Source organism: Ambystoma mexicanum, chromosome 5p (genome assembly GCF_040938575.1).
Source record: "Ambystoma mexicanum isolate Mex_15411 chromosome 5p, UKY_AmexF1_1, whole genome shotgun sequence".
NCBI lineage: Eukaryota > Metazoa > Chordata > Amphibia > Caudata > Ambystomatidae > Ambystoma > Ambystoma mexicanum.
Window position 1 is genome coordinate 417,686,947 of NC_090930.1, and position 19,272 is coordinate 417,706,218.

General features: G+C 50.2%; 1 protein-coding gene across 11 annotated transcripts in view; it reads left to right on the top strand.

Moving 5' to 3' along the window:
- MAP7D3 (MAP7 domain containing 3) overlaps positions 1-19,272 on the top strand; it is a 1,453,570-nt gene that overhangs the window by 1,141,951 nt on the left and 292,347 nt on the right. For all 11 annotated transcript variants that reach the window (XM_069612805.1, XM_069612807.1, XM_069612812.1 and 8 more), the window contains one exon: positions 9,662-9,766. In XM_069612805.1, the coding sequence (XP_069468906.1) occupies positions 9,662-9,766 (105 nt within the window). The remainder of the gene's footprint in view (positions 1-9,661; positions 9,767-19,272) is intronic.

The window sequence follows — 19,272 nt, forward strand, 5'->3', positions numbered from 1 at the left end:
CATTCCTTTCGGCAATAGTAACCCGTTCTGCCCTTCTTTGACCAGCGTGCGCGGGCTCCGCTGCCTCATGCTGCCTCATACTGTCTCGCTCCCTCCTGATTTTTGCTCCACTGATCTATGTGGACCCGGCCGGTGGTGGACCGTCCTGGCAACCACCTCGGCTGAGGATGAGTTTTTTGGGAAGTTTCAGATGCTCATGCACTCTGACCCTATATGGACGTATCTCAAGTGTTTTTTCACTCCTGTTCCACCACGGCTGCTCCGATTCAGGTTTTCTTTTGAAACCTGAGGTGGTAGGCGTGGAGGACCAGTTTTCTGTTCCCGCCTCGTTGGGATGAGCCTTAAGCAGATGAGGACAGTGATGAGCAGCCCTGCTCGGTCAGAGCATTCCATGTGCGGAAGGTGCTTGTGTAGCTCTGTTACCAGAGAATCCCCCGAGGGAGGGCCTAATAGGTGCACCAGAGTGTTCACTGAGGGTCCCTCCGAGGACCTGCCAAAACCGGACGTGGTTCTCACCGTTTGGGTACTAAGGTTCAGCTCAGTTTGTCTTTGGCTCTGGATACCAGGGTTCGGCCCGAGGTCTCCTTTTCTGGAGCTTTCCACACTGATATCGGGGTACGCCCGGAGGTCACAGTTTCTGGCGCTTGTCACACCGAGCGATCGCTCGAGGCTCCTCTTGAGGGAGATATGTCCCGGGGTAAAACCCAGGGTTCCTCGAAATACAGTACCGACTGAGTCGAGGGATCCTCTAAGGGTCCTGTCGGTAGGGTGCATTCCTCAACCATCCCACGCTCGGGGTTGTGGTGGTACCGATTCTGTCGAGGGGGCAAAGAAGGTAATCAGCAACAGGCCTTCCAGTACTGGCTCTGCCGAGGTTCCTCCTTTGGAGGCTAATTCTGGGTCAGTTCCTAGGATGTACACTAAACATCCTAGATCTGCCAGCACCGGCTCAGCCGAGAATCCTTGTTTCAAGGCTAAGTGTTTCTTAAGTCCCCTGACTCCCCTGAGGGGACAGTTGCCTCATTTTCTCCTATGACGTAGTTCTCTTCAGGTGTTTACTAAATGGCGCCCCAACCTCCTTGGTCCACGGCAGCCATTTTTGATACCTCCCTCACACCAACTTCCATGACGACTGGTGCTGGGAGCGTTCCTTTTGGGGCTGAGCAGTTTTTCCACGCTATGTGGACAACAAAGACCCGTTTGTCGGTCCTGGTGACAGCTTCAGCTCAGGCCCCTTGTACACAGAGGTCAGAGTCCCAGACTGGGTCCTTCTCGGGGATCAGGGGGTTTCAGGGTCGCCTTGCGCGCCATTCTGAAACTCCTGTTGGTAGCCCTGCCTTAAACGACAGCGGCAAGGTAGTTGGTTTTTCCCTCAGCCATCAGCCTCCTCTACAGGGACGGGTAATCTCCCTGCCGACAAATCACCAAATGATATTTTGTCGGTCACACTACACTACGGTCGGAGGACGAATCTCGTCTCATCTGGAGACGTGGCAAACCATCACCGAAGACTGGTGGGCTTTGTCCATCGTTTAGGGGGGTTTTTGCTTGCCCTTTCCTCCTACCCCACCTTTCAAGCCTCTCTTCCGACAGATCGGGATGCCTTCCCTCAGAGCAGAGGTGCAGAAACCTCTTTACCTCAGAGCGGTGAAACCTGTTCCCCCATTGACCAAGGGAGGGGCTAGTACTGTGGTCCCTTCACAGTGCTCTGCCAAGCTGGCCTGCACACTATCTTCGATTTTTCAGAGAGAAATTCAAGTTGTTCATGCCCTGCCAAATAAAGTCCTCTCTTCGGAAGGTCGGTTGGCTCAGTGCGGTGGTCTTCCAGGATGAGTAAATGCACATTTGAGGGGATTGGGTCCTCCAACGTATTCCATATCTGTGACAGTAATCACCACAGCTGTGCTGCTTTGGAAAATCTTTCGGTGTCCTGCGTTGATGACGTTGATACGCCGCCCTCAAGGCCCTCCACCGACGGCCGACGTCACTGGTTGTTATAAGTAGGACTACAACGCCTGTAGCCTCAGTTCCGTTTTTTCCACGAACGTTTTCGCTTCGGAGATCTCAGCGCGCCTCGACTCTTTGGAGTTTCTGTTCTTTCGGTTCTTCGAACCTGTTCGTTTGTGAGACGTTTTCGAGATGTCTTCCTCTTCTTCCGTCCTGCATCCGAGCTTCAAGAAGTGTGGGGACTGCGGGTCCAAGATGTCGGTGACGGACTCGCACGACGCCTGCCTCTGGTGCCATGACACGGATGATTGTGTCGACTGCTAGTCACTTACGTCCAAAGCCTTGCGGGAGCGCAAGAAGAAACTGTCGGTCGGTAAGGTGTCCAAGCCCCGGAAGTCGAGGTCCATGGGGCTTTCGAGGGACGATTCGAGGGGCGACTCTCAGCATCGTCGTCAGACGTCCAGTGGGTCTCGGTCCCGGAGTGGCTGCCGCCACTCCTCTGTCTCTTTGAGGCACTCCCGGAAGCGCCGTCATCGGTCGCCGTCCTCGTCCGAGGACTCCGCCCGTCGGCGGGTCGCTTATCCCACCAAGCATGCGACTCCGGAGGAATGTGCTTCCTTCGGTAAGAAAATGCTAGCGATTCTCAAATCGCAGGGCACTGGTCCGTCCGCGCCTCCGAGTGGGATCGGGCGTGATCGGACTAGAGACACCGCTCGTACGCCTTCAGGCTCGGGTGGTCGGCACGGTTCGCGAGTACGGTCCCGCTCGGACAAGTGAAATCGTTCCAGTCATGCCCATTCCAGGTCCTGGTCCTCGACGTGCTCGAGACAGTGTGTACCTGTGATGTCTTTGAAGAAGACGTCGACGCCGGTGGTGCCGAGGTCGTCGAGGGACTCTCTCGAGGCTCCGCCTTCGAGGAAGTCGTCGACGCCATCGCCGCCCAGGCTGTCGAAGGACACGCTCGGGGCTCCGCCCTCGAGGCCTGTGTCGGCACTGTCGATGCTGTCCGCGCTGCGTTCGGCATCGACGCCGATTCACTTGATGCCTTTCGAGGCTATTTCGACAGGGGTACCCTGGGGTACGGTGGAACCCCCTAGAAAGGCTTTGGCCAAGGCGAAGCATGGCTTTGTTCCCCATTCTGTGCCCACTTTCCACCATCTTGAGTACATTTCGAAGGTGGATGAGGGCTCTGATGATGACATGGTTCCTGATACGGTGCCAGATGAGATTCTCTTGGGACATAGTCAGATTGAGGACCTGCGTCAGTCGCTGCACGATGCAGGTGGTCTGGACACCTCTCCGGAGCTGGAGTTTTGTAGGCCTGAGTCTGGCACCTAAGCCGACTCCTCGTACCGGCGCCTTATGTCTAGGGTCACCGAGTACTTGGGGTGGTCTGCTCCCCCAGGGGATTTTCTTCAGGTTGACCTCACGAATATCCTCGACCAAGGTCCACCAACTGACTCGGTACTGGAATGCCATATGTCTCTACAGAGGAGGGTGGCGTCGGCTTGGACTGCTCCAGAGAGTCTCCCGGCAGTGGGCAAGTCTTTGCCGCGAAATTGCCACCCAGCCAGAAGCGACCCCTGCTACTTGACAAAACACCCCACTCCGGAGAGTTTGGTGGTGCAGGCGGCTACGGCCCCAACAAAGCAGGTGTCGTATCCTACCATCCCTCCTGATAGGGACGACCAGCGTTTTGATGGTTGGGCGAAGAAAGTGTTTTCTTCAGGGGGTATGGCTCTTCAGGCTGCCAACTCCGTATGTACCTTGTCACGTTTCACGCACACTCTGTGGAACTGTGTTTCCTTAGCGGCTGAACATATTCCCGAAGGGGACGAACAGGATGGTTTTCTTGCTATGGTCCAGGATGGCAAGGATGCCATGTGTCGGGTTTGGACATGGCAGATTGCGTCAGCCGGTCCATGGCGGCAAGCACCGTAATACGCAGGTTTGCGTGGTTGCAGAAGTCAGGGTTTGCTCCTGATGTGAAGGCCTGGCTCCTCAACATGCCCTTTGATGGTGTCCATCTTTTTGGCAGCAAGGCTGACAAGAGCCTTGAGAGGTTGCAGACCTCCAAAGCTGCAGCAAAGTCATTGGGCGCTGCAGTTCGCCAACCTCCACCTTTTCGTCCTACGGGACAGCAATGATGGGGAGGTTCCTTTCGTTATTACTCATCCTTTGGTAAAGCGAGAGGAGCTGCCAGTCAAAGGGGTCACTGTAGGAGTGCCAAAGGTGGTAAGCAAGGTACTCGAGGTGCCAAGGCCGCACGGGCAGTTGCCTCTTTGCCCTCAGGCAACGCCGCAGCCACTTAAGCTCAGTCATGAGGCCATGTCCCATGGTTCGCCAGTTGGGGGAAGGCAGGCGCAGCATCTTGTCGAATGGCGTGCCATTACTTCAGATGTGTGGGTTCTGGAGATCATAGCCCACGGCTACTTTCTTCCCTTCCGGCAGAGGCCTCACGACAATCCACCGGGGAATCTCTCGTTGAAGAGTCCGGATCCGCTCCTTGTGCAGGAGGTTCAAGCCCTGCTGGAGAAAGGCGCCATAGAACTGGTGCCTGTAGCGGAGAGGAACAAGGAATGGTATTACCCTTATTTTTTGATTTCCAAGAAAGACAGGGGATTGAGACCCATCATGGACTTGCGCAGTTTGAACAAACTCCTTAGGAAGGACAAGTTCAAGATGGTTACTCTTTCTCAAGTCCTCCAGGCCCTTCAATTTCAGGACTGGTTGGTGTCTCTCGACCTCAAGGACGCTTTTTCTCATGTGCCGATCCATCCAAAGCACAAGAAGTACCTGAGGTTCGCACTTTCAGTTTCGGGTCCTGCCGTTCGGATTGACCTCCGCCCTGAGGGTCTTCACCAAGCTCATGGTAGTGATGGCAGTGCATCTCAGGAAAGGGGGGATTCACGTCTACCCCTACCTGGACGATTGGTTGATCAGGGCGCGCTCTCCTGAGCAAGTCCTGGATCATCTGTCCGTCACCTGCCACTCCCTCCACAAGATGGGCTTCTCCCTCAACTTAAAGAAGTCCCACTTGACGCTAACTCAGAGGCTCCAGTGCATCGGAGCAGTGCTCGACACGTCCCTGGGGCAGTGTTTTCCTCCCCAGGTGAGGGCTCATCACATTCAGCAGATGGTGCTAAAGTTTCAACATGCCCAGAGTCTCCCTGCGTTCGATTTCTTGAGATTGCTCGGCCTCATGGCATCCTGCATTCTTCTGGTGCCAGAGGCCAGGTTGCGGATGAGATCTTTGCAATAGTCACTCATGCTCCAGTGGTCTCAGTCCTCCGGCAGGATGTTGGACCCCGTTCAGGTGCCGCCCTCGGTCGCCCAGGACCTTCTGTGGTGGGCCGTCGAAGGCAATCTGATGAAGGGGGCTCCATTTTGGCTACCCTGGCCGGAGGTGACGATCGTGACGACGCATCCCTCACGGGATGGGGAGCTCATGCCAACGAGTTGACAGTCAGCGGTCGTTGGTCTCCGTCGGTGTCCAGACTCCATATCGATCTGCTGGAGCTGAGGGCCGTCAGGCTTGCCCTGAAGGCTTTTCTACCGACTGTGCGAGGACAGAATGTCCTGATCCTGTAGGACAACACAGTGGCCATGCACTACCTCAACAAAAAGGGGTGGGGGGGGGAAGGGTCACTTCCTCTGTGCAGGGAGGCGATGCAGCTCTGGTTCTGGGCAATCCAGCAGGAAGTTCCGATCTCGGCAGTTCATCTGGCCGGAGACGAAAACGAGACGGCGGATGCTCTGAGCAGGCAGAGCGCGATCTCTCACGAGTGGGTGTTGGCTCAGGAGATTCTCCTGGAGATCTTCGCCCTTTAGGGGACCCCTCAAGTGGATCTCGTCGCCTCCCGTGTCAACCGGAAGTGCGAAAGGTTCTGCTCGCGGGAATTTCCTCCAAGAGGAGCCTTAGGAGACGCGTTCGTGGTGGAGTGGTCATTCCCACTGCTGTACGCGTTTCCTCCAGTCCCTGTCATCCCGCAAGTACTGCAGAGGTTACGGAGGTTCGGTTCCCAGATGATCCTCATTGCTCCGGCATGGGCCCGGAGGGCGTGGTACCTGGACCTTCTCGACTTGTCCATCTGCCCTCCACGTCGTCTTCCCTACCGAGACGATCTGCTCTCAAGGGAGGGGGGTCAGGTTCTCCATCCAGAGGTCAGATTCCTCAACCTTCACGCTTGGTTTCTGAAAGGTTGCGGTTTAAGGATTGGGACCTCCCTGAAGACGTGATGGAGGTGTTGCTTTCGGCCAGAAGGCCTGCAACAAAGTCCCTGTACCGTTGCCGTTGGAGAAAGTTCTGCGACTGGTGCAGGGTTAAGAATGTGGATCCATTTTCATGTGACATTCCTGTGGTTCTGTCTTTTTTGCTTTCTTTAGCCCACAGGGGCTTGCAAGTGGGTACCGTTAAAGGTTACCTGGCGGCGCTGTCCATATTTAAGCTCTCGTCTGAAGAGTGTTCTTATTTTAAAATCCCTTTAATTTCTCAGTTTCTAAAAGGGCTCACTAATGTGTTCCCTCCGTCACCTTTACAGGTGCCCGGTTGGGATTTGAACCTTGTCCTCAAGTTTCTGATGGGTGCTCCGTTTGAGCCTTTGCATTCTTGCCCTTTGAGACTGTTAACTCTTAAAACTGTATTTTTGGTTGCGGTCACTTCCGCTCGCAGAGTGAGTGAGTTGCAGGCACTTTCAGTTAAGCCACCCTTCACTGTATTTCATAAGGACAGGGTTGTCCTTGGAGTTCGTCCTTCCTTTCTTCCGAAGGTGGTGTCGGAATTTCATTTAGGCCAGAAGGTTATTCTTCCTGCATTTTATCCTCCTCCGCATCCTGGTAAGGAAGAGGAGAGGCTCCACAGGGTGGATCCTAGGAGAGCTTTTAGCTTTTATATTTCACGCATGTACCGGGTCAGAGTGGATGATCAACTCTTTATTGGTTACGCTGCAAGGCGTTTGGGACAAGCTGTTACTAATGACGTATTCCATATCGCTCCCTCCCTGTCTTTCCCGCTACAGAATTTCTTATGCGATTTCAGCTTATGTCTCCGCAAGGCTTTGTGTGGTCAGACTGGCAGAACTGCCACACGTTCTGGGAAAAAACTACAACTGAGGCTTCGGGCGTCTTGCGTCCTACTTATAACATCCAGTGACGCTGGTCGTCGGAGGAGGTCGTCGAGGGCGGCGTATCAACGTCATTGACGCAGGACGCAGACGCCGAAAGATTTTTCGAAGCAGCACAGCTGTGGTGATTACTGTCATAGATATGGAATACGTCGTCGGACCATCCATCGAAAGAACGTTACCAGGTAAGAGAGTAACTTGTTCTTCTGACTTGGAGCCCACATATTGAATATCTGCGGTTCTCTGGAGCCCGCATATGAAATATCGGCGGTTCTCCGTGGGAGCAGAACACTTCAGATTCGGGTACTCTTTTTGGTCTCGACTCAGCGAAACACACCGGAAGCTCCTCTGAGGGGCCCGCAGCGGTCTCCCAATACCGGATCTTCTTCCAAGGTTCCCCATTTGGGGCTAAGGCTGACCCCAGTTCTGCTGTGGCTTTGGATACCAGGGTTCGCCCTTCTGGAGCTAACTGTACCGAGTCTTAGCTCGAGGCCCCTCTCGAGGTGGCTATAAGACCAGGGTTAAACCTGAGGTCCCCTGCTTGGGGCTAAATCGGTCACAAACAGAATTGAGGGTCCTGGCAGAAAGGTATATCCCTAAGCCTTTCCGCGCGCGTGCCCGGCCGTGGTGATACCAGTTCTGTTGAGAGGGCGAAGGAAGGCGGTCTCGTACTACAGACCTTCCAGTACCGGCTCAGCTGAGGATCCTCCACTAGAGGCTAATTCTGGGGAAGCCACTGATGTGTTGAGAAAACACCCTAGATCTGCCAGTACTGGCTCTGCCGAGGTTCCTTGTTTCAAGGCTAGGATGGCATGCAAGGCCCCTGGGGACACTATTGCTCCACTTGCTGATGATGCAGTTTGCCCCTGGTGTGTGATAATGGCGTCCCAACCTCCGCCGGCCACGGCGGTCATTTTGGATACCCCCCCCTTTAAAAGTGAGGTTTTACATCAACAAGCAGGGTAACACAGACTCTCCTCTCCTTGTGGATCTTGTCATACAAATTTGGGCTGGGCCATCCAGGGTATTGTTAGGCTCCAGGCTCCACACATCCCGGGTCACCTCAATGTGACCGCAGATTAATTCAGTCGCCAGTCGGCATCGGTTACGAGTGTAAGATGAACAGCAATATCATCTCCAACCTTTTCCAGCAATGGGGCTCACCAGAGGTGGTCCTCTTTGCAGCTTGTTGGTCAACATGAAAGCTTATGCTTTCCCCTCATTGCCTCCTATTTATTGGTCGCTCTGTAAGCGCATTGAACTATAGCCAAAGCAGCTCCGTGGGCTTTCCCACCAGCTTTTGGTAAGCATTACTGCTTGTACTTGGCCTCCAGAACCGATGCTTAATTCGGTCAGGCTATTATTAAAAACCGTTTTCAGTAAGGAGGTTCCATCCACCCGTATTTCCTGTGACGAGTGCTTGCTAATCTCCCAAAGGTATGGGGGAAAGGGGACGGGACGTAGGAGTATAACAAAGTTACTCAGCGTAGTGACTACCTTTCTCCTAGTTCATAGTCCCCTTTCCTCCATACGCCCGCCTGCCCGCTGTCTCCTCTAATAAGTATCCTATATTATTGCTTAAATGGTCTCAGACCTGGCGATAGAAAAGGACTGAAGGGCGATGCGCGGGGCGGAGCTAAGGAGGGCGGGGTTACTGCCGCGTGCATTACCCCGCGTAAAGAGAAGGATGACACATTTTTCAATTTGATGCTTTTTTACTAAAGTGCTCCCATCCCGTTCCACAGGACAGAATGTCCCAAAAGTATGGAGGAAAGGGGACTATGGACTAGGAGTTAAGGTAGTCACTACGGTGAATAACTTTGTTATTTTCATATACACTTGTCTAAGAGTAATTTGTGGTTCGTTGTCGTGTGTCCTCATTGTGGGCTTCCGATCACGGTCACACCTCCTGAGACTTAGTCTTGACTGCCTGCCAAGCTACCTAGATTGGTCTGGCTTGTCCAGAAGGTTCCCCTGTTTCACTAAACCGAGTGTGGCCTCCTAAACGTCTGCTGACCAGGTCAGAGTTTAGAAATCCATCTTAACAGCGCACGCTCCCAGGGCCATGCCTCGGTACGCAATTAAATTTAAAAGGTAAAGACTTTTTTTCTGGTTAATAAGGTTCTGTTCCCATCCCTTGGCGAGGGACGCCGATATAGTATGGAGGAAAGGGGACTATAGAGAAGTACGTAAGTCACTACAGTGAGTAACTTATAATTACTCTATTAATTGTTGTACTACTGCTGTACTGTAAAAAGTACACTGAGGATACCTAGCTTGTCTTATGGGTACCTATTTAGATGCACATTTCTGAAAGATACCAACATGTTAGATCTACATGAAGAGGCAATGTTCTTCAGGACTATCTAGTTACATTGATTTCTCTGAACTGGTTACTAGACAATTCATGCCACTACAATTTGATATATTGAATGGGCATTTCTATCAATAAACAGACATTGAAAGCACTTTTAAACCATACGTATAATGGATACTATGAAATACATTTGAATTACATTTTGTTTACAGTTTTTCATCTTTAAGTTGGAATATTCTTGATGTAATAGTTCTTATTTACGTTTCACTAATAGAGAGAAGAGGCTGAAGCCAAAGCTCTAGAAGAAGCTGAAAAGCAAAAACTGGAACGGGAAAAAATCATGCAAAAAAATATGCAAGAGAGACTTGCAAGAAAAAAGGTAAACATTTCTGCATTGTAACCCGTTGGGTGAAATTTATTAAGCCAACTGTATACATGCATGTATATTTTACCAAGTCCTAATAGGAACAATTCACTTTTTGGTGGGCACCAAGACTTGTGGCTTTGTAGTGGGAGGGGTGTAATTTAGAGGACAAGGTCTTGCTGGAAGTGGAATGTTGAACCTGCAAATTGCACACTTGTCTGTGGTAGATGTTTAAGCTGACAATGCCTGAAAGGTCACATGCTCACTCCACTAAAGCAACGACTCAGTTGGTAGCGTTTCAGAGATGTCTTTCTCTCAGAAATATGGTGGACCGCTACACAGGCAACTGCACTTGCTTTTTTGCATGCACTGTTTTTGTATGTTTCCATCGGTAGGGGGTACATCTATTTGGGGAAGACGTTCTGTACAGCCTGTTTGCTAGGACCTAAACTGTATATGCTGTCATCCCATTCAAGAGTATTGAGCTGAGTAAAATGGTCCAAACCAGTTTGGAAAGAGGTGGAGTGTTGTGACATTCTACACAATGTTTCCCTATTGCCTGTGTTGGGGACTCACCGATCCCTTCTCCCATATTCCTTCCTTGTGTATTATGTTGTCATAAGTTGGAACCTGGAAAGGTTCTAGAGTGCAGGGGTTTAACTGCAAGAACTGTGATTAAAATGAAAACATTGTTGGAGTTAGCTGCAGCCCTATATCTACACCTCTTCAAATAAAGTTATCACCTTTTGAAGCTCAACTGAATGGTGTGGATTCCTTTCACTGGCGATGAAGGCTGTTCTTCAGGGATGTGGCCGAGCGACGACAGCAGTGATCACCTGCGTGTGCATCGAGGCCCGCTGAAGTTGGAGACACCCAGTATTACACGCGCTCTTCAGATGCAGATTAACTTAACAGGCGTGTTATGGAGGGGAGCACAGCGGTAGACACTGTGTTCCACGGAGTGACTTTATGTGACGTGGAGAGGACTGTCTGCGGAGAAGCAGACTTTGTTTTTCCAAAGTCTGTTTTATTTTACGAACCTGCAGGCGGATGCTGCACTTCCGATGCAGAGCGCAGTAATATTGCGACCATCATCGCCCTGTGCCTCGCCCTACATCGACGCATGCTGGGTACACTGTGCTTTTTGGAGAGTGCCCCGATAGACGCGCAAGCATACAAGGGTACGCTTTCGAGGAATAACCTCTATTCCTCAAGCTACGCAAGGTAGCCATCTTTGTAGCACACCACGTTGTCAAGGCAGCACATTGAGAGCTGACGCTACGCGAGGCAGCCATTAGTAAGCAGGCTGCGTAGTCAAGGCAATGCCTGTGAGACGATGGTCCTCATTACAAGTGTGCCGGTCCGGTAACAACAGTGTCGGTAATCATACCGGCACTGTTGTTATCGGACCGGCACACTACGGGTCTGCCTGCCGGAGTTGCTGGGCCCGGCATATCTGACCCTGCCGGACACAGCAGCCACGGTAGGCAGACTTTCACGGAAGCACCAGCACTGTTATTAACTGTGCCGGTGCTTCCGTGTTCCCCACTCCCATAGAGTCTGTTGGGGAACAAGATTTTACCGGTGCCTGATTTCCCGGACCGCTGGGGTTGTAATGCCCCAGTGTTTCCAGCAAGCTAGGTGATGGACTTGTAATGAGGCCCACTGTTTACAACAAAGAGGGAATGAAGGGCAGAAAGCATGGACTGGCTGTTTCCCAGGGCAAATCTGGTAGAGGGAACACCACGAGGCACGTGTGAAGTTTTATCTGGATGAAGGTAGGAGGAGTAATTTAAAGAGGCCTTCCACTACTGTACTGCTTGTCTAGTACCTCAACAAATAAGGTCTCCATGGCCAGCATACCTGCGCCTGTATTCTTTCTTGCACATCCTGGATAACCACTCCATAAGTTGGTGAGAGTGGAAAGAAGGCTTTAAGTATGTATTAGCAGTTTATGGACCTAATTATTCCATTGAAAGGAAAGATGCTCTTCTTTACCACTTCTTGGGGAGTGCGGACCAAGATGTCTTCAAGAGACATCCGGAACCCACTCAGCCGGCAGATGCTACACCATGGAACAGTTTTGAAGTTAGCATCACCAACCTGAAAAGCATTACGAAGTAAAGGAAAACAAGATCCTGGCCAGATATCACTTTTGGCCAAGAGAACAAAAGAATAGAGAGACCATTGAGGATTGTGTCACTGCGCTTCTTGGACTTGCGATAAAGTGCAGCTTTGGACATTGTCACAACGAACATATCCATGACCAGTTGATGATAAAGTGTAGGGAGGAGCTGTGTAAAGAATTAGATCACAATCTAGACAGGACGATTGAGATTGCCAAGCAAGTGGAGCATACAGCACTATGCATCAAACAGCTTAGTGCAGAGACTGAAAGAGTCAGTTTGGAGAAAAGCTCTGTTGGGGTCAGTGATGTGTCTGCAGGGAGAAGTGGCAGACAGAGAAACAAGAAACCCAGTGACGTGAGGTTCAACCAAGTCAGACCCAGAAACGGTGGAGGAAAGCAGGAATATTCTGGATTTTTGAGGAGTGACGGTCGTTTTGATGATGTTCGAAGGGGGGACACCGGGACACTGCAGAAAAGATGTTTTAAATGTGGGTGTGTGCAACATTTGGGTAACTCCTGAGAATGCACAGCAGTATATATAGAGTATAGGTAATGTGGAATGCAAGGCCATTTGGTTAAGTGGTGCCGATTAGCGGCCTCAGGGGGAAGCGTGCATGAAAATGAGGGTGAAGAGGATGATTCTATTGGCGAATTTGCAGGTGGAGTGCAGGTCATCCAGGTGATAAATGCGGTCTCTGGAGTGAGACTAGAGAAACCCAGGTCATTGGTTAAAATGAATGGTAAAGATGTCCTGATGTTGGTTGACAGTGGAGCTGATTGCAACCTCCTACGGAAGGGCAAATGGTTTCAGAAATGGGTGCTTAGGGAGGCATCCGTCAAAGCGAATGCTTATGGAGAGAACCTTATTCACATAGTTGGGCAAATGGAAGCAGTTCTGGAATTTCAAAGGAGGTTGGGTGATGGGGAATTAAGCTGTCTACACGACTGCTGATAGGTGTAAAGATGCAATTGAAGTATGCTCCAAGGAGAAGGGTGAGGGCATATGTTAGGATATTTTCCCACCTGGGCACCCGAGATCTATCTTCTTTTTTTTTTGTAAACCTTTATTTATAACAGTGTTTGACAATACAGCAAAAATAGAACGGGTAGAAGCTTCAATAATAGAAATGTATTACTTTCCTTGACCTCCAGCAAATGTTGTATGACAACGAGAATACAATCAATAATGTATCAAACTGGGAAACAAACCAGACGATATTGGATGCACCGGTGGGGGTCATACGTCATCGGCTGTGTTCCTCACATCCTGTGCACTCGTTTGGACTGACAGCAGATAACTTCGGAACGGTGGCCTTATGTCCATTGGTTTACAGTTTATTGGCTGCAACGAGGACCACTGTTCCTCCATATCTGACACCCATTTGACTGCTCTGAGCCATTGGGGCACCGTTGGGCAAGTGGGCCGGAGCCACAGCAGCAAAATACAGCGGACAGCCATTAACATGCATAGGCTTACCGGTCTACAGAGGCTGCCTTGTAGGTATTTGAATTGATGAAACAAACAGTTGGCTGGGGTAGGATCTAGTGTGGAGTTCGATATAGCTGACATAGTGCCACTAACCCCGGGCCAGAAATCCCGCAAATTCGGACAGCTCCAGAACATGTGGAGATAGTTCCCCTTCGTCAGTGTGACACCTGGGGCATGAGGTAGGGTGTGTGCACAAGAATCTGTGTAGCCAAATAGGGGTATAGTGGAACCTGTGTAGAACTTTGAATTGTATTAACCGGAATCTAGTGCTGAGGGACACTCCTCGGGTCTGCCGGCACATGGACTCCCAGGCTTCATTAGTGATGTGTACATCCAAGTCCCTTGAGCAGGTGTATCTGAGCTTCTCCAAGGGTTTACAACCTCGGTCTTGCAGCAATTCATACACTCTAGCCACTACCCCGCTCATGGAGGTTCCCCTCATGATGATATCTAGCAGTGGTTCGTCAGGTTGTTGTACCGGGAATGTCGCCCATGTTTAACAGCTCAGCGGAGCCCAGCATAATACAGTCACCGTAAGTACTGCTTCTGCGGGGGTTTAACTAAGTCTTGAAGTCCCATGAAGGGGTCCATGTTATAAACATCCCTGATTAGTGCATGCCCATCCACTGCCGATCGGCACACATCAACCTTGCTTACAGTAGGGAGTGATGGAAAAAAGGTCCAGAGTGGTAGGTCTCTATGGTATGGCATGGGGAGCTCCAAGATCTTCCATACTAAAGCCGTCAGTTACTGGGTCGTTATCTTCCCCACCTCGAGTGTATGGCGGTAATATTAATGAACGCAAGTCTTGGGTTCCTGCCGCATATCTTTCCATTTTTAGGTGAGGGTGTTGCGTGTCTGCGTTTAACCAAAATGGCTGCATAGTGTGCCTGCGCCGCGATCCAGTATCTCTCAAAGTCTGGGGCGGCGAGGCCGCTTCTTACATAGGGTCTCATTAGTGTATTCCATTTGAGCCCGACCGCACCAGCATGCCACATAAAGCCATCAATTGCTGTCTTTAGTGCTTCAAAAAACACAGTTCCGGGACACAGTGGTAAGTTGAGGGGATAGTAGAGCAGTTTAGGAAGGATAAGCATTTTAAGTAGCGATACTCGGCCTGCTATAGTGATTGGAGGCTTCACCCATGTGCGCAATTTCGTATGCGTTTGGGGCAGGTATTCGCCATAGTTTCGGATGTACAGGGTGGTGTTGTGCCGTGTTACAATTATTCACAAGTGTTTTATTTGTAGCGGAGACCATGCAAAGCCCATTATGTCCGGTGGAGGTATGGGTGCGTCAGTCAGTGGGAATAGTTCAAACATTTTGCAATTGACTCAAAGTTTGGATAGGGTTCCGAAACAGTGGACATCATGTATAATTGGTGCTATAGGTATTTTGCTGAGTCGCGTATAAATAGCAACACATCATCTGCGTACAATGAAATGATTTCTGGCTCCCTCGTGAGCCTGATTCCCCTCTGTGCAGGTTTACTGCAGATGGCATCTACCAACGGCTCCATTACCATGGCGAACAGTAAAGGTGATAGCGGGCAACCATACCGGGTTCCAACGCATATATTGATTTGGTCGGATACGGCCCCATTCACATTGACTCTGGCTGTAGGTAGCGTATATAGTAGTTTTTTTACACAAAAAGAACTGTGGCCCAAAGTTACATTTCTCTAATACAGCCCACATAAATTGCTATGACACAGTCAACGGACCTCAAGAACCCCCACGGGAAGAGCGGATCTTCAACCGGTTCAAAGAATTAATATACTTGGGACCCATTAGGCGATATTTTAAGTCCCTCATGAAGGAAGTTCTGGTCCCCACGCCTCAGCTAGTGGACCCTCAGAACCAACGCACAGCTCCCCAGATAGTAACAACTGAGGCGCTACCACCTCCTCCTGCCCATTCCACCTGCTTCTGCCAAACAATCTTCCTCCACCTCCTCTTCCTTCTTATCCACCAGATTGTCACGGTGCCTGCCCCCAGACATCAGGAGCAGACCAGTCGGCCCAGAATACTGGCACCCATGGGGACCTTTAAGGCCCCAAAGGATTGCCTCAGGGCTTCCTGGACTCAGTCCTGGCGCCGTTGGCGCCAGGCTCATACTGCCTTTTCAGGCAAGACAGGTTATCAAGTAACAGAACCATATACAACCCAGTCTGAGGTTGGTTGAAGGGACTACTTTATCTGGGGACTATTTGAGGTGTGGTGCAGGGACTACTTTACCTGGGAACTATTTCTGGGAAGCTATTTAAACCACGCCCGAAGAACAGAACACGCTTTGCGTTATTCTTCACTCCTGCAGCGTAACGCTCACCGTGCCTGCAGCTCCAGTCACGCCCGTCCTGGTCATCGCGATCCGCACATGCAAAGGAAGGAGAGATCACAGATTACAACAAGAGCTTTACCTGATACTCCATCACCATCACTCGGGAGTCTCTGCATCTGCAGAAAAAGGAACATCGGTTAATCGCGCTACGTAAGAACCAGCTTAAGGACAATCAGCATAGCGCAGCGTGGTACTCATCTAAGCGCTGTACGTCTACGCGATCCAACGTGGCATTCTCACGCGATCGCCGTCCCGGTGCAGCCGCATCTGCAGAACAAGGAAAGAAAACAGATGAGCTATGCTTCGCTAAAGAACATTCAATATCGTGCAGTATAAAACTCACAAGAATCTGTATTCACTTGCGGTTCCGCGCGTCACCATTACTCGACCTTTGCTCCGGCAGGGCAGCACCTGCAGAAATAAAAGGAGACAGCAGATTAATAGCACGAAAGAACAATATCATTTGTTGGACATTTTTGAATTGTGCAAGTATTGACACTTGCCTTGGCATTACCTCTTCTTATCCAGAGGGGAGTCGCCTTTCTTCAGGAGTACCTCAAAGGGGAATCTGCAAAGAAAGGTACAGGAGTGAACTTTAAGACAACCAGAACTCTAAAACATTTCATGCTGTATAGGATTGGCATAAAGACTTACCCCAGAGTCATTGTTGTCTGGAACCCTGCCATAAGGCTACAGGATCAGTGAAGTTAACTGGATCCCTGAATCTCGACGTACCCCTGCACACAGTCGCAGGATGGAGAGCCCATCCTTCATAACATTAAGGTGAGACACAGTGAAGGGACATTGGGAGGTTGCGGAGGTGGAAGTTGGCCCTTCCCCTTACGGCTAGTTAATTTATCACTTTCACCATTTTAGGAAAATCTTCCTTCGTGCCCAACAGACGAAACTAAAGGGGCCGGTGCAGTCACTCATCACTTCACTACGAGTCACGCTGGTGGAGACTGCCGCAGTCCAGCTTCGTTCGGCGCCCCTGTGGAAACCAGGTGATCGTAACACAGATAAGCCAGTGGACGTCCATGATAGTGTATCAGAAGACTGAGAAAGTATCCATGTTCCGAATGGATTGTGTCCTCCAACGTATTCCACATCTTTGACATGTAATGTCCACAGCTGTGTACTTCGGAAACATTTTCAGCAGAGAGCGTCCTGTGTCGATGGCGTTGGGTCGATGTCCCTCGAAGGCCTCCATCGAGGGCGACATGACCGGATGTTATAAATAGGACGCACGGCACCTGTAGCCTCAGTTCTGTTTTTTCCGCAAACGTGTTTGCTTCGGAGACTCGGCACGCCTCGTGTATTCCTTGTGAATATTAGGGGTGTCACGGTATTGATTTTATGGAGGTATGATAACCTTCTTGCCAAATGACGGAATATCATGGTTATCGCGGTATAGCAGGTGGAGTTAACTAATCTTAACAAATATTTTCTTATAGGTCATAAATTGTCAGCATTTTGAAACTTGTATCTGCACATTTTTAGCTGATCCTCCAGGAATCTAAGGCGGCTGCAGATTTGGTGTTTCATGGCGCTCACTCGTTGATCGCCTTGAATGAAAGAGTGACTAGTGGATGTGTTAAAATGCACATTTTGAGCAATGAGCTTGCTGCTCAGTCACAGGTTATCGCTTTGAAAATCGGCCTCGACCTGCATTATTTTGGAACCACATGGCATGGGCATCATGACACCTCGCTGCGATCAGTCATAAAAGTTTGTTTTGATAACGCTTTATCCCATTAAAGGGAGAAAAGTCACTTATGTGAGGTCTGAAAGCCCATGTCATTGTGTGTCCTTTGTCAAAATGCCATAGCCAACACACACTCACCGAAAGGTTGCATATTGATCAAATCACTATAGCTTGTTTACCATCTGCCTGGTGTATTATAAAGGTCTGATGTTGGAGTCACCACTGACCATGTAATCCTAACAAGACATTGTTCAGTGGGCTCTTTTGATTTCTTTCTTGATTTTTGCAATACATGTTCATTTACCTTCTTAAAGATAGTGGCACAAAAACATTTTGAAAACGACAAGGTTAAAATACATATCAGCATAAATATGGCCTAGACCACCCCATCACCACAGCCCCATCATTACCATTTTCCCCAGTTCTGAGCGCATCAGGACCCTTGTCATATGAGTTGAGACGGAGGAATGCTTTCATTGGTGGTGTCACACATCAAGGATAGACCTGAGAAATATCTCGCCACCATTGCTCTGGATACTTCAAATTGAACGTAGAATCTGTCCTGCCTGCTTGAGTCTAGTGCCATATGCAGAAGGCAGGTGAAGGATCAAGCGAAGCAACAACTCTAGTGTCAATGTAAACTGCCCCCCACTGAGGACAGTGAGGGGGCAGTTTATATACTAGCACAAAGCACTGATATGCCCAGTGTTCATACAGTCTACAGAGCTAACGTTTTTGGTGGACATGCATGCATCAGAAGGGCATCCAGCTCATTCCCCCTTTGAATTCTGGGATGTGTAGCTTTCAAATTGGTGGGTAAACTACAAACCGGATGATTTTTAACCCAACTCTACTGATAAGAGAAAGAGCGGGCACAGCATCAAAGCTGCATTTACTAATGTGGCCTCACTTACCCTATGCTTTGTCTGCCAAACGCCACACCCCACAGTGCAAGATCTAGAATGTGCAGCACTTGCTTACTGCAGCCTTTCCAAATCAGATTGAAAAGCTCACTTAATAGCTACAGGCCCCAAAACAGTATACTGGTATAAAAAACATGACGGTTATTATAGTTCAATTAAGCTGTTCACGGTATCTATAATGGTATACCGTTATACCCCTAGTGAATATGTCTTCTTCAACCCCTCTGACTCCGCGGTCTGGCTTAAAGACTTGCGAGGACTGCAAGTCGAAAATGTCGATTACCAACCCGCATCGCATTTGTTTGTGGTGCTTGGGCGAGAGTCACGACACCGACGACTGTTCCAAATGCCAGTTGCTGACTGCTAAGGCCTTGCGGGAGCAGAAGGGGAAGCTTCAAGTAGGTAGCGGTTCTAAACCCAGTAAGTCCCGGGAATCGAAGTCCAAGGGCATGTCTACCAACGATTTGAGGCGTGACTCTCCGCGTCGGGAGGAGTACCGGGGATCTCGGTCCCGGAGTGGTTCCCGCCATTCGTCCTTATCTCGGCCTTCTAGGAAGCGCCGTCACCGGTCGCCTTCCCCTTCATCGTGGCATGGAGCTGCGAGTAAAGTGGCTTGCCCAACAAAGTCCTTGACTTAGGAGGAATGGGCTGGCTTTCGAGAGCAGATGTTAGCGATTTTTCAATCGCAGGGCACAGTTCCGTCCGCGCCTTCTAATGAAGCCAGCAAGGAACGATCTCATATTGTGGCTCGCACGCCTTTGGGCTTGGGTCCTCGTTGCGACACTCATCGGAAACCTTTGAGGTCCTGTTCAGATAAGGCTCAAGCTAGTCACAAGAGATGTGCTTCCAGGTCTCGGTCCTCATCTCCCAGTGAGACCGCAGAAGCCTGGTAAGGGCTGAGGGTTGGATACCGACGTCGGAACTTTGCCTTCGTTC